Source organism: Haemorhous mexicanus, chromosome 36, assembly GCF_027477595.1.
Source record: "Haemorhous mexicanus isolate bHaeMex1 chromosome 36, bHaeMex1.pri, whole genome shotgun sequence".
NCBI lineage: Eukaryota > Metazoa > Chordata > Aves > Passeriformes > Fringillidae > Haemorhous > Haemorhous mexicanus.
In genome coordinates this window covers 1-13,296 of record NC_082376.1, presented here as the reverse complement: position 1 = coordinate 13,296, position 13,296 = coordinate 1, and the positions used below count along the sequence as shown (strand labels likewise).

The window sequence follows — 13,296 nt, the reverse complement described above, 5'->3', positions numbered from 1 at the left end:
CCACCTGCGAGACCAGGCGCTGGTTCTCGTTGAGCCACGTCTCCCTCATGACGGCCTTGTGGTCGAAGCGCTGGGCCAGCAGCTCCAGCTTCTCCTGCCGGATCAGCTCGTTCCTCAGGGCCACCTCCCGCTCGTGCTCCGCCTTCTCCAGGCAGGTCCAGGCCTGGTGGGTGGGGACACGGGCTGGTCACGGGGGTCCCTAGCCCCAGCGGGGTGGTGGGACTCCATCTCCACGTCCTCACCTTGTTGATGTCGGAGATGCTCTTGCCCTCGCTGGGCACGTAGAGCTTGCGGTTGGTGGCCCGGAGTTTGCTCTGGATGGTGAAGAGCAGCACCTCGAGGTTCCCCTTCTCCTGGAACCTGGGGGGTGGCACCGGTGGGGAGGTCCCTGTGACTGCCAGCAGGAGCTGGGACGTCACCACCGTGCCCCAGGTGCCACCACCACCAGTTTGGGCTGAACTGGGATGTCCTCATCAGCATCACCATGAGCTGGGACATCACCACCATCCCCAGGTCCCACTGCCACCAGTTTGGGCTGATCTGGGACCTCCTCAACACCACCACGATGAGCTGGGACCTCCTCACCACCCCTCAGGTCACATCCACCACCAGTCTGGGTTGAACTGGGACCTCTCCACAACAACCACGACCACGACCACGATCAGCACCACCACCACCCCCAGGTTCCACTGCCTCCGGTTTGGGCTGAACTGGGACCTCCCCATCACCACCACCTTCAGGTGGGACCTCCCCACCATCACCACCACCACCCATGTCCCACTGCCACCAGCTTGGGTTGAACTGGGACCTCTCCACCACCCCCATGACCATGACCACCATCACCACCACCCCCAAGTCCCACTGCCACCAGCTTGGGTTGAACTGGGACCTCTCCACCACCCCCATGACCACGATCAGCACCACCACCACCCATGTCCCACTGCCACCAGCTTGGGTTGAACTGGGACCTCTCCACCACCCCCATGACCATGACCACCATCACCACCACCACCCATGTCCCACTGCCACCAGTCTGGGTTGAACTGCGACCTCCCCATCACCACCACCAGAAGGAAGGTGAGGTCCCACCCCACCACCAGCCCAGCAGGAGGTCCTCACTTGACCGGTTTCTCCAGGGTGCAGAAGGCGGTGAAGGCCTGGAGCTGCTGCTGGACGCCGGTCAGCGAGTTGGCGAACTTCTGGTTGGTGATGATGGTGATGGTGTGGTGGATCCAGGCCAGCAGCTCGGCCGCCAGCGCCTCGTAGCGCGCCGTGATGGCCGCGATCTCCATCACCTGGTCCAGCACCTGGTGGGGTTTGGGGTGGGCTTGGAGGTCCTGCAGGAACCCCCCGAGAGCCACCTGGGGCTGGAGAGGTCACCAGGGTCCGGCCAGGCCCAGGAGTTGGGTGGTCGTGGTCTGGTTGGGGGGTGGGGAGGAGTGGTGGGATGGCCTTGGAGGTGGGGGGGGATGGAGGGGTGGACAAGGGATGGACAAGGGATGGACAAGGGATGGACAGAGGGATGGACAGAGGGATGGACAGATGGATGGACAAAGGGATGGACAGAGGGATGGACAGGGATGGACAGAGGGATGGAGAAGGGATGGACAGACGGATGGACAGAGGGATGGAGAAGGGATGGACAGAGGGATGGACACTGGGATGGACAGAGGGATGGAGAAGGGATGGACAGACGGATGGACAGAGGGATGGACAGAGGGATGGACAAGGGATGGACAGAAGGACGGACAGATGGATGGACAAGGGATGGACAGAGGGATGGACAAGGGATGGACAGAGGGATGGACAAGGGATGGACAGAGGGATGGACAGAGGGATGGACAGAGGGATGGACAGAGGGATGGACAAGGGATGGACAGAGGGATGGACAGAGGGATGGACAGAGGGATGGACAGAGGGATGGACAGAGGGATGGACAGAGGGATGGACACTGGGATGGACAGAGGGATGGACAGAGGGATGGACAGAGGAATGGACAGAGGGATGGACAGAGGGATGGACAGAGGGATGGACAGAGGGATGGACAGAGGGGTGGACAAGGGATGGACAGAGGGATGGACAAGGGATGGACAGAGGGGTGGACAGAGGGATGGACAAGGGATGGAGAAGGGATGGACAGAGGGATGGACAGAGGGATGGACAAGGGATGGAGAAGGGATGGACAGAGGGATGGAGAAGGGATGGACAGAGGGATGGACAGAGGGATGGACAAGGGATGGAGAAGGGATGGATAAAAAGATGGACAAAGGATAGACAGAGGGATGGACAAAGGGATGGACAAGGGATGGACAGAGGGATGGAGAAGGGATGGACAGAGGGATGGACAAGAGATGGACAGAAGGATGGACAAAGGGATGGACCAAGGATGGGCACAACATCCATGGAGGTAGGGGTGGACAAGGGATGGACAAAGGATAGACAGAGGGATGGACAAAGGGATGGACAAGAGATGGAGAAGGGATGGAAGAGGGATGGACAAAGGGATGGACAAAGATAGACAAGGGATGGAGAAGGGATGGAGAAGGGATGGACAAGGGATGGAGAAGGGATGGACAAAACATGGAGAAGGGATGGACAAGGGGATGGACAAGGGATGGACAGAGGGATGGACAATGGGATGGACAAGAGATGGAGAAGGGATGGAAGCGGGATGGACAAAGGATGGACAAAGATGGACAAGGGATGGACAAAGGGATGGACAGAAGGATGGACAAAGGGATGGACCAAGGATGGACACAACATCCATGGAGGTGGGGGTGGACCTAGGGGTGGACAAGGGATGGACAAAGGGATGGACAAGGGATAAACAAGGGATGGACAAGGGATGGACAAAGGGATGGACAAGGGGATAGACAAAGGGATGGAGAAGGGATGGACAGAGGGATGGACAAGGGATGGACAAAGGGATGGACAGAGGGATGGACAGAGGGATGGACAAAGGGATGGACAAGGGATGGACAAGGGATGGACAAGGGATGGACAAGGGGATGGAGAAGGGATGGACAGAGGGATGGACAAGGGATGGACAAAGGGATGGACAGAGGGATGGACAAAGGGATGGACAATGGGATGGACAAGGGATGGACAAAGGGATGGACAAGGGATGGACAAGGGATGGACAAGGGGATGGACAAAGGGATGGACAGAGGGATGGACAAGAGACGCACAAAGGGATGGACAGAGGGATGGACAAAGGGATGGACAAGAGATGGAGAAGGGATGGAAGAGGGATGGACAAGGGATGGACAAAGATAGACAAGGGATGGAGAAGGGATGGACAAGGGGATGGAGAAGGGATGGAGAAGGGATGGACAAGGGGATGGACAAGGGATGGACAAGGGGATGGACAAGGGATGGACAGAGGGATGGACAGAGGGATGGACAGAGGGATGGACAAAGGGATGGACAGAAGGATGGACAATGGGATGGACAATGGGATGGACAAGAGATGGAGAAGGGATGGAAGCGGGATGGACAAAGGATGGACAAAGATGGACAAGGGACAGACAAGGGATGGACAAAGGATGGACAGAAGGATGGACAACGGGATGGACCAAGGGATGGGACATCCATGGACCAAGGGGTGGACACCACATGGAGCTGGGGATGGAGACCCCCAGGAGCCGGGTCAAGCCCCACCTTCCCGATGCGCTTCCCCTCCACCGCCAGCGCCTTCATCTTGGAGAAGTAGTGGTAGAAGGACACCACGTAGGTGATGATGGACTTCTCGTCGGGGTCCTCCATGTTGACATCTGGTGGGGGGCAGAAGGTCAGGACCCCTCCACAAAACCTCCACCCCAGGACCACCAGGGATGGTCCCACCAATGCCGGGCTGATCCGTCAACCTTGACCCTCTCCCAAAAATAAAAACCTCACTCCCAAAAAAAGGGCGCGGAGGTGGAAAACCGGACGGTGGAGATGACCCCACCCCATGTGGCTGGAGAGATGGACACATGGACAGGTGGACAGATGGACACATGGACAGATGGACAGATGGACGGATGGACAGATGGAGAGATGGACAGATGGACAGATGGACGGATGGACAGATGGACGGATGGACAGATGGACGGATGGACAGATGGACGGATGGACGGATGGACAGATGGACAGATGGACAGATGGACAGATGGACAGATGGAGAGATGGACAGATGGACACATGGACAGGTGGACAGATGGACAGATGGACGGATGGACAGATGGACGGATGGACGGATGGACAGATGGACAGATGGACAGATGGACGGATGGACAGATGGACAGATGGACGGATGGACAGATGGAGAGATGGACAGATGGACGGATGGACAGACGGACAGATGGACACATGGACAGATGGACACATGGACAGATGGACAGATGGAGAGATGGACGGATGGACAGATGGACAGATGGACAGATGGACGGATGGACAGATGGACAGATGGAGAGATGGACGGATGGACAGATGGACGGATGGACAGATGGACAGATGGACAGATGGACGGATGGAGAGATGGACGGATGGACGGATGGACGGATGGACGGATGGAGAGATGGACGGATGGACGGATGGACGGATGGACACATGGACAGGTGGACAGATGGACGGATGGACACATGGACAGATGGACAGACCCCATCCCTACCCTCAGGGTCCAGCAGCTTGCTGAGCCCCAGGTGCTGCTCGGCCGTGTTGAAGGCCTGCTGGAGGTTGTAGGTGGCGTTGGACTTGGTCAGCTTGTGGAAGTCGATGAGATCCGGCCTGGGGTGGGGTGGACACGGTCACCTCGACCCCCCCTCCCCCAAACCCTCAGAGGTGACCCCAACATCCAGGAGGTCCCCCCCGTGTCCACCCCGCCAGCGCTGACCGGTGCCTGTGGATGAGGGCGTTGAAGGCCAGGCCGTCCCTCCAGCTGGTGGTGAAGTTCTGGATGTTGACCTCAGGGTAGCTGTGGGGGACACCGGGGGTCACCGGGGGTCACCAGACCTCCTGGGGGGTCCATGCCACCACCTGAGGTCCTCACCCCGCCGTCTTCATCTGGCACCAGAGCAGCAGCGCGTCCTTGGCCGAGCGCGTCTCCCGGTTGTCCTCGGTCTTGATCTTGATCACCTGGATCTGGGGGAGGAACGGTCAGGAGACACCTGGAGGTGGAGGAGCAGGAGGAGGACAAGGGGAGGACACGGAGAGGAGCCTGGTGGCACCTGGAAGCGCAGGATGATGGTCCAGATGAGGCCGAGGGTCAGGCGGTGGTTGCCGTCCACGATGTCGTGGGAGCCGACGTTCTCCAGGTGGACGCGCTGCTCCTTGAGGAACTGCAGGGCCTTGTCCACGTTCTCCAGGGAGTGGATCCGCATCCGGCCCCGCGTCGGCTTGGGCTGGGGGGACACCCGGACATCCGGCTCGGAGAGGGTCCTGCCACCCCACCCCACCCCACCAGAACCGGTCCCAAAGTGGTGGTGGTGGGAGCTGGGGGTGGTGGGGAGGTCCAGGTTCCACCCAAACTGGTGATGGGGAGGTCCCAGTTCCACCCAAACTGGTGCTGGGGAGGTCCCACCTCATGGTGGTGGTGGTGGTGGTAGAGAGGTCCCAGTTCCACCCAAACTGGTGGTGGTGGGAGCTGGGGGTGATTGGGAGGTCCCAGTTCCACCCAAACTGGTGATGGGGAGGTCCCAGTTCCACCCAAACTGGTGATGGGGAGGCCCCAACTCATCATGGTGGTGGTGGGGAGGTCCAGGTTCCACCCAGACTGGTGATGGGGAGGTCCCAGTTCCACCCAAACTGGTGATGGGGAGGTCCCAGCTCGTGGTGGTGGTGGTGGGGAGGTCCCAGTTCCACCCAAACTGGTGATGGTGGGAGCTGGGGGTGATTGGAAGGTCCCAGTTCCACCCAAACTGGTGATGGGGAGGTCCCAACTCATGGTGGTGGTGCTGGGGAGGTCCCAGTTCCACCCAAACTGGTGATGGTGGGAGCTGGGGGTGGTAGAGAGGTCCCAGCTCATGGGGGTGGTGGGAAGGTCCCAGTTCCACCCAAACTGGGCGTGGTGCTCATGGCAGTGCTGCTGCTGATGGTGGTGGTGATGATGGTGATGGTGGTGGTGATGACGATGATGAAGACAGTGGCGGTGATGATGATGATGCTCAAAGTGGTGGTGATGATGATGATGATGACGGTGATGATGATGATGCTCATGGTGGTGGTGATGATGATGATGCTCATGAAGGCGATGATGCTGCTCACAGCAATGGCGACAATCACCACGATGATGATGATGATGATGATGATGAAGATGATCCTCATAATGACAGTCATGGAGATGATGATGATGATGATGATGATGATGATGGTGATCCTCATAATGACAGTCATGCAGATGATGATGATGATGATGATGATGATGATCCTCATAATGACAGTCATGGAGATGATGATGATGATGATGATGATGGTGATCCTCATAATGACAGTCATGGAGATGATGATGATGATGGTAGAGAATGATGATGATGATGATGCGACTCATGCTGTTGATGACGATGATGATGATAGACAATGATGATGATGATGATGATGCCACCCATCACGATGATGATGCAATGATGAAGATGACGATGATGACGATGATGATGATGATGCCACCACTCATGGCAATGGTGACAGCAGAAGATGACAATGATGATGATGATGATGTCACCACTCAGGGCAAAGATGACAGCAGAAGATGATGATGATGATGATGATGATGATGATGATGATGATGCCACCACTCATGGCAAGGATGACAGCAGAAGATGACGATGATGATGATGATGATGATGATGACAAGGATGACAATGACAATGATGATGAAGGTGATAAAGAATGATGATGTCATCACTCATGGCAAAGATGACAGCAGAAGATGATGATGATGATGATGACGATGATGCCACCACTCATGGCAATGATGGTGATGATGCCACCACTCATGGCAAGGATGACAGTAGAAGATGACAATGATGATGATGATGACGATGATGATGATGATGACGATGATGATGATGATGATGATGATGATGATGATGCCGCCACCACTCATGGCAAGGCTGACAGCAGAAGATGACGATGATGATGATGACAATGATGATGCCACCACTCATGGCAAGGATGACAGTAGAAGATGGTAACGATGATGATGACGATGATGATGATGATGAAGATGCCGTGTGGGTCTCCTCACCAGGGTCTCCCCCGAGAGCACCTCCAGCAGCCGCGTGAGCACGAAGCCGTCGCGCAGGTCCGAGTAGAGGTCCCCGACGCGGCAGGCGGCGCGCGCCAGGTGGGCGTTCACCCACTTGGTGAAGGTCTTCTTCTGCACCGCGTCCCGCTCGTCTGGGGGACACCATGGTCACCCCAAATCCACCCTGAGACCCCAAACCCACCCCAAATCCATCCTGAGACCCCAAAACCACCCTGAGACCCCAAACCCACCCCGAGACCCCCATGGGACCCAGGAGCTCCAGGTGGGCGTTCTCCCACCTGGTGAAGGTCTTCTGCAATGGGTCCTGATCATCTGGGGGACATCAAGGTGACCCCAAATCCACCCCAAATCCATCCTGAGACCCCAAATCCACCCCAAAACATCTTGAGACTCCAAATCCACCTCAAATCCATCCTGAGATCCCAAATCCACCCCCAGACCCCAAATCCACCCTGAGACCCCCATGGGACCCAGGAGCTACAGGTGGGCGTTCTCCCACCTGGTGAAGGTCTTCTGCAATGGGTCCTGATCATGTGGGGGACACCGAGGTGACCCCAAATCCACCCCAAATCCATCCTGAGACCCCAAATCCACCTCAAATCCATCCTGAGACCCCAAATCCACCCTCAGACCCCCATGGGACCCAGGAGCTCCAGGTGGGCGTTCTCCCACCTGGTGAAGGTCTTCTGCAATGGGTCCTGATCATCTGGGGGACATCAAGGTGACCCCAAATCCATCCTGAGACCCCAAATCCACCCCAAAACATCTTGAGACTCCAAATCCACCTCAAATCCATCCTGAGACCCCAAATCCACCCCCAGACCCCAAATCCACCCTGAGACCCCCATGGGACCCAGGAGCTCCAGGTGGGCGTTCTCCCACCTGTGAAGGTCTTCTGCAATGGGTCCTGATCATCTGGGGGACACCGAGGTGACCCCAAATCCACCCCAAATCCATCCTGAGACCCCAAATCCACCCCCAGACCCCAAATTCACCCCCAGACCACCATGGGGCTCAGGAGCTCCAGGTGGGCGTTCACCCACTTGGTGAAGGTCTTCTGCAATGGGTCCTGATCATGTGGGGGACACCATGGTGACCCCAAATCCATCCTGAGACCCCAAAACCACCTTGAGATCCCAAATCCACCCCAAATCCATCCTGAGACCCCAAATCCACCCCGAGACCCCCATGGGTCAGGAGACCCCATGGGTCAGGAGCTCCAGGTGGGCGTTCTCCCACCTGGTGAAGGTCTTCTCCTGCAATGGGTCCTGATCATCTGGGGGACACCAAGGTGACCCCAAATCCACCCTGAGACCCCAAATCCATCCTGAGACCCCAAATCCATCCTGAGACCCCAAATCCACCCTCAGACCCCCATGGGACCCAGGAGCTCCAGGTGGGCGTTCTCCCACCTGTGAAGGTCTTCTCCTGCAATGGGTCCTGATCATGTGCGGGACATCAAGGTGACCCCAAATCCACCCCAAATCCATCCTGAGACCCCAAATCCACCCCAAAACATCTTGAGACCCCAAATCCACCTCAAATCCATCCTGAGATCCCAAATCCACCCCCAGATCCCAAATCCACCTTGAGACCCCCATGGGACCCAGGAGCTCCAGGTGGGCGTTCTCCCACCTGTGAAGGTCTTCTTCTGCAATGGGTCCTGATCATCTGGGGGACACCAAGGTGACCCCAAATCCATCCTGAGACCCCAAATCCACCCTCAGACCCCAAATTCACCCCCAGACCACCATGGGGCTCCGGAGCTCCAGGTGGGCGTTCACCCACTTGGTGAAGGTCTTCTGCAATGGGTCCTGATCATGTGGGGGACACCATGGTGACCCCAAATCCATCCTGAGACCCCAAAACCACCTTGAGATCCCAAATCCACCCCAAATCCATCCTGAGACCCCAAATCCATCCTGAGACCCCAAATCCACCCCGAGACCCCCATGGGACCCAGGAGCTCCAGGTGGGCGTTCTCCCACCTGTGAAGGTCTTCTGCAATGGGTCCTGATCATCTGGGGGACATCAAGGTGACCCCAAATCCACCCCAAATCCACCTTGAGACCCCAAATCCACCCCGAGACCACCATGGGACCCAGGAGCTCCAGGTGGGCGTTCTCCCACCTGTGAAGGTCTTCTTCTGCAATGGGTCCTGATCATCTGGGGGACATCGAGGTGACCCCAAATCCACCCCAAATCCATCCTGAGACCCCAAAACCACCCCGAGACCCCAAATCCACCCTCAGACCCCCATGGGACCCAGGAGCTCCAGGTGGGCGCTCTCCCACCTGTGAAGGTCTTCTCCTGCAATGGGTCCTGATCATCTGGGGGACACCAAGGTGACCCCAAATCCACCCCAAAACCACCCTGAGATCCCAAATCCACCCTGAGACCCCCATGGGACCCAGGAGCTCCAGGTGGGCGTTCTCCCACCTGGTGAAGGTCTTCTGCAATGGGTCCTGATCATCTGGGGGACACCAAGGTGACCCCAAATCCATCCTGAGACCCCAAATCCACCCCAAATCCATCGTGAGACCCCAAAACCACCCTGAGATCCCAAATTCACCTTGAGACCCCAAATCCACCCCGAGACCACCATGGGACCCAGGAGCTCCAGGTGGGCGTTCTCCCACCTGGTGAAGGTCTTCTCCTGCAATGGGTCCTGATCATCTGGGGGACACTGAGGTCACCCCAAATCCACCCCAAATCCATCCTGAGACCCCAAATCCACCCTCAGACCCCCATGGGACCCAGGAGCTCCAGGTGGGCGTTCTCCCACCTGGTGAAGGTCTTCTGCAATGGGTCCTGATCATCTGGGGGACACCAAGGTGACCCCAAATCCACCCTTAGACCCCAAATCCATCCTGAGACCCCAAAACCACCCTGAGATCCCAAATCCACCCCCAGACCCCCATGGGACCCAGGAGCTCCAGGTGGGCGTTCTCCCACCTGGTGAAGGTCTTCTGCAATGGGTCCTGATCATCTGGGGGACACCAAGGTGACCCCAAATCCACCCCAAATCCATCCTGAGACCCCAAATCCACCCTCAGACCCCCATGGGACTGAGGAGCTCCAGGTGGGCGTTCTCCCACCTGTGAAGGTCTTCTGCAATGGGTCCTGATCATCTGGGGGACACCAAGGTGACCCCAAATCCACCTTGAGACCCCAAACCCCCCCCAAGACCCCCATGGGACTGAGGAGCTCCAGGTGGGTGCTCTCCCACCTGTGAAGGTCTTCTCCTGCACCCAAACCCACCCTGAGACCCCTCTGTGGAACTCGGGACCCCCCGAAAGGTCCAGGAGGTTTTTTGGGGTCTCTGGGGGTTTTTTTGGGGGAGGTTGAGGAGATTTTTTTGGGGTTTTTTGGATGGTTGAGAAGGTTCTTTGGAGGTTTTTGGGTTTTCTGGGGGTTTTGGGTTTTTGGGGTTTTCTGGGAATTTTTTAGGGAATATTTTGATTTTTTGGGGGCTGATCCAGCAGTTTTGGGGTTTTTGGGGGGTTTTCTGGGAATTTTTTGGGGAATATTTTGATTTTTTGGGGGCTGATCCAGCAGTTTTGGCGTTTTTTGGAAGGGGGATATTGGAATTTTTTGGGGAATATTTTGAATTTTTTGGGGTTACCCAGCTTTTTTGGGGTTTTTTTGGAGGGAAGATCTGAGTAATTTTTTGGGGAATATTTTGATTTTTTGGGGGCTGATCCAGCATTTTTGGGGTTTTTTTCTTAGTGGGGATCTGGGAATTTTTTGGGGAATATTTTGAATTTTTTTGGGAGCTGATCCAGCAGTTTTGGGGTTTTTTTTTGAAGGGAGATATTGGAATTTTTTTAGGGAATATTTTGATTTTTTGGGAGCTGATCCAGCAGTTTTGGGGTTTTTTTTTGGAGGGGGGATCTGGGAATTTTTTGGGAATATTTTGATTTTTTGGGGGCTGATCCAGCATTTTTGTTTTTTTTTGGTGAGGAGGAATCTGGAATTTTTTTGGGGAATATTCTGAATTTTTGGGGGTGTTCCATGTTTCTTTGGTTTTTTTTTAACGGGAGGAATTGGGGATTTTTTTGGGGAATATTTTGATCTTTTGGGGGCTGATCCAGCAGTTTTGGGGGTTTTGGGGGGTTTTTCTGGAATTTTTTGGGGATTATTTTGATTTTTTGGGAGCTGATCCAGCATTTTTGGGGTTTTTTTTGAAGGGAGATATTGGAATTTTTTCAGGGAATATTTTGATTTTTTGGGGGCTGATCCAGCAGTTTTGGGGTTTTTTTTGGAGGGGGGATCTGGGAATTTTTCGGGGAATATTTTGATTTTTTGGGAGCTGATCCAGCAGTTTTGGGGTTTTTGGGGGGTTTTTCTGGGATTTTTTTTGGGGAATATTTTGATTTTTTGGGGGCTGATCCAGCATTTTTGGGGTTTTTTGGAAGGGGGATATTGGAATTATTTGGGGAATATTCTGAATTTTTTGGGGTTACCCAGCTTTTTATGGGGTTTTTTTTGGAGGGAAGATCTGGGAATTTTTTGGGGAATATTTTGAATTTTTTGGGGGGCTGATCCAGCAGTTTTGGGGGTTTTTTGGAGGGAAGATCTGGGAATTTTTTTGGGGAATATTCTGAATTTTTTGGGGTTAACCAGCTTTTTTGGGGTTTTTTTTGGAGGGGAGATCTGGGTAATTTTTTGGGGGAATATTTTGATTTTTTGGGGGCTGATCCAGCATTTTTGGTTTTTTTTTGGTGAGGAGGAATCTGGGAATTTTTTTAGGGAATATTCTGAATTTTTGGGGGTGTTCCATGTTTATTTGGGTTTTTTTTAACGGGAGGAATTGGGGATTTTTTTTCAGGGAATATTTTGATTTTTTGGGGGCTGATCCAGCAGTTTTGGGGTTTTTTTTTGGAGGGGGGATCTGGGAATTTTTTGGGGAATATTCTGATTTTTTTGGGGGCTGATCCAGCAGTTTTGGGGTTTTTGGGGGGTTTTCCTGGGAATTTTTTTGGGGGAATATTTTGATTTTTTGGGGGCTAATCCAGCATTTTTGGGGTTTTTTTAAATGAGAGGAATCTGGGTAATTTTTTGGGGGAATATTTTGAATTTTTTGGGGTTACCCAGCTTTTTTGGGGTTTTTTTTGGAGGGGGGATCTGGGAATTTTTTGAGGAATATTCTGAATTTTTTGGGGGCTGATCCAGCAGTTTTGGGGTTTTTTTTTGGAAGGGGGATCTGGGAATTTTTCGGGGAATATTCTGAATTTTTTGGGGTTAACCAGCTTTTTTTGGGGTTTTTTTTGGAGGGAAGTTCTGGGAATTTTTTGGGGGAATATTTTGATTTTTTGGGGGCTGATCCAGCAGTTTTGGGTTTTTTTTTGAGGAGGGATATTGGAATTTTTTGGGGGATATTCTGAATTTTTTGGGGTTAACCAGCTTTTTATGGGGTTTTTTTCTTAGGGAGGATCAGGAAATTTTTAAGGGAATATTTTGATTTTTTGGGAGCTGATCCAGCAGTTTTGGGGTTTTTTTTGGAGGGGGGATCTGGGAATTTTTCGGGGAATATTTTGATTTTTTTGGGGGCTGATCCAGCAGTTTTGGGGTTTTGGGGGGGTTTTTCTGGGAATTTTTTGGGGAATATTTTGATTTTTTGGGGGCTGATCCAGCATTTTTGGGGTTTTTTGGAAGGGGGATATTGGAATTATTTGGGGAATATTCTGAATTTTTTGGGGTTACCCAGCTTTTTATGGGGTTTTTTTGGAGGGAAGATCTGGGAATTTTTTGGGGAATATTTTGAATTTTTTGGGGGCTGATCCAGCAGTTTTGGGTTTATTTTGGTGAGGGGGAATCTGGGAATTTTTTTGGGGAATATTCTGAATTTTTTGGGGGTGTTCCATGTTTATTTGGTTTTTTTTAACGGGAGGAATTGGGGATTTTTTCAGGGAATATTTTGAATTTTTTGGGGGCTGATCCAGCAGTTTTGGGGTTTTTTTTTGGAGGGGGGATCTGGGAATTTTTTGGGGGAATATTTTGAATTTTTTGGGAGCTGATCCAGCAGTTTTGGGGTTTTTGGGGGGTTTTCT

At 53.7% G+C, this 13,296-nt stretch overlaps 1 protein-coding gene across 1 annotated transcript in view; it reads right to left on the bottom strand.

Annotated features, from left to right (window-relative positions):
• The window catches only part of SPTBN4 (spectrin beta, non-erythrocytic 4), a gene marked incomplete at its 5' end in the record, with an annotated part of 51,190 nt that extends 43,800 nt beyond the window's left edge, over nt 1-7,390 (bottom strand). The window contains 9 exon segments of the mRNA XM_059872470.1: nt 5-163; nt 243-360; nt 1,120-1,307; nt 3,661-3,773; nt 4,652-4,767; nt 4,874-4,954; nt 5,030-5,121; nt 5,208-5,381; nt 7,223-7,390. Of these exon segments, the coding sequence (XP_059728453.1) occupies nt 5-163; nt 243-360; nt 1,120-1,307; nt 3,661-3,773; nt 4,652-4,767; nt 4,874-4,954; nt 5,030-5,121; nt 5,208-5,381; nt 7,223-7,390 (1,209 nt within the window).
• Nucleotides 7,391-13,296: the final 5,906 nt, after the last annotated feature.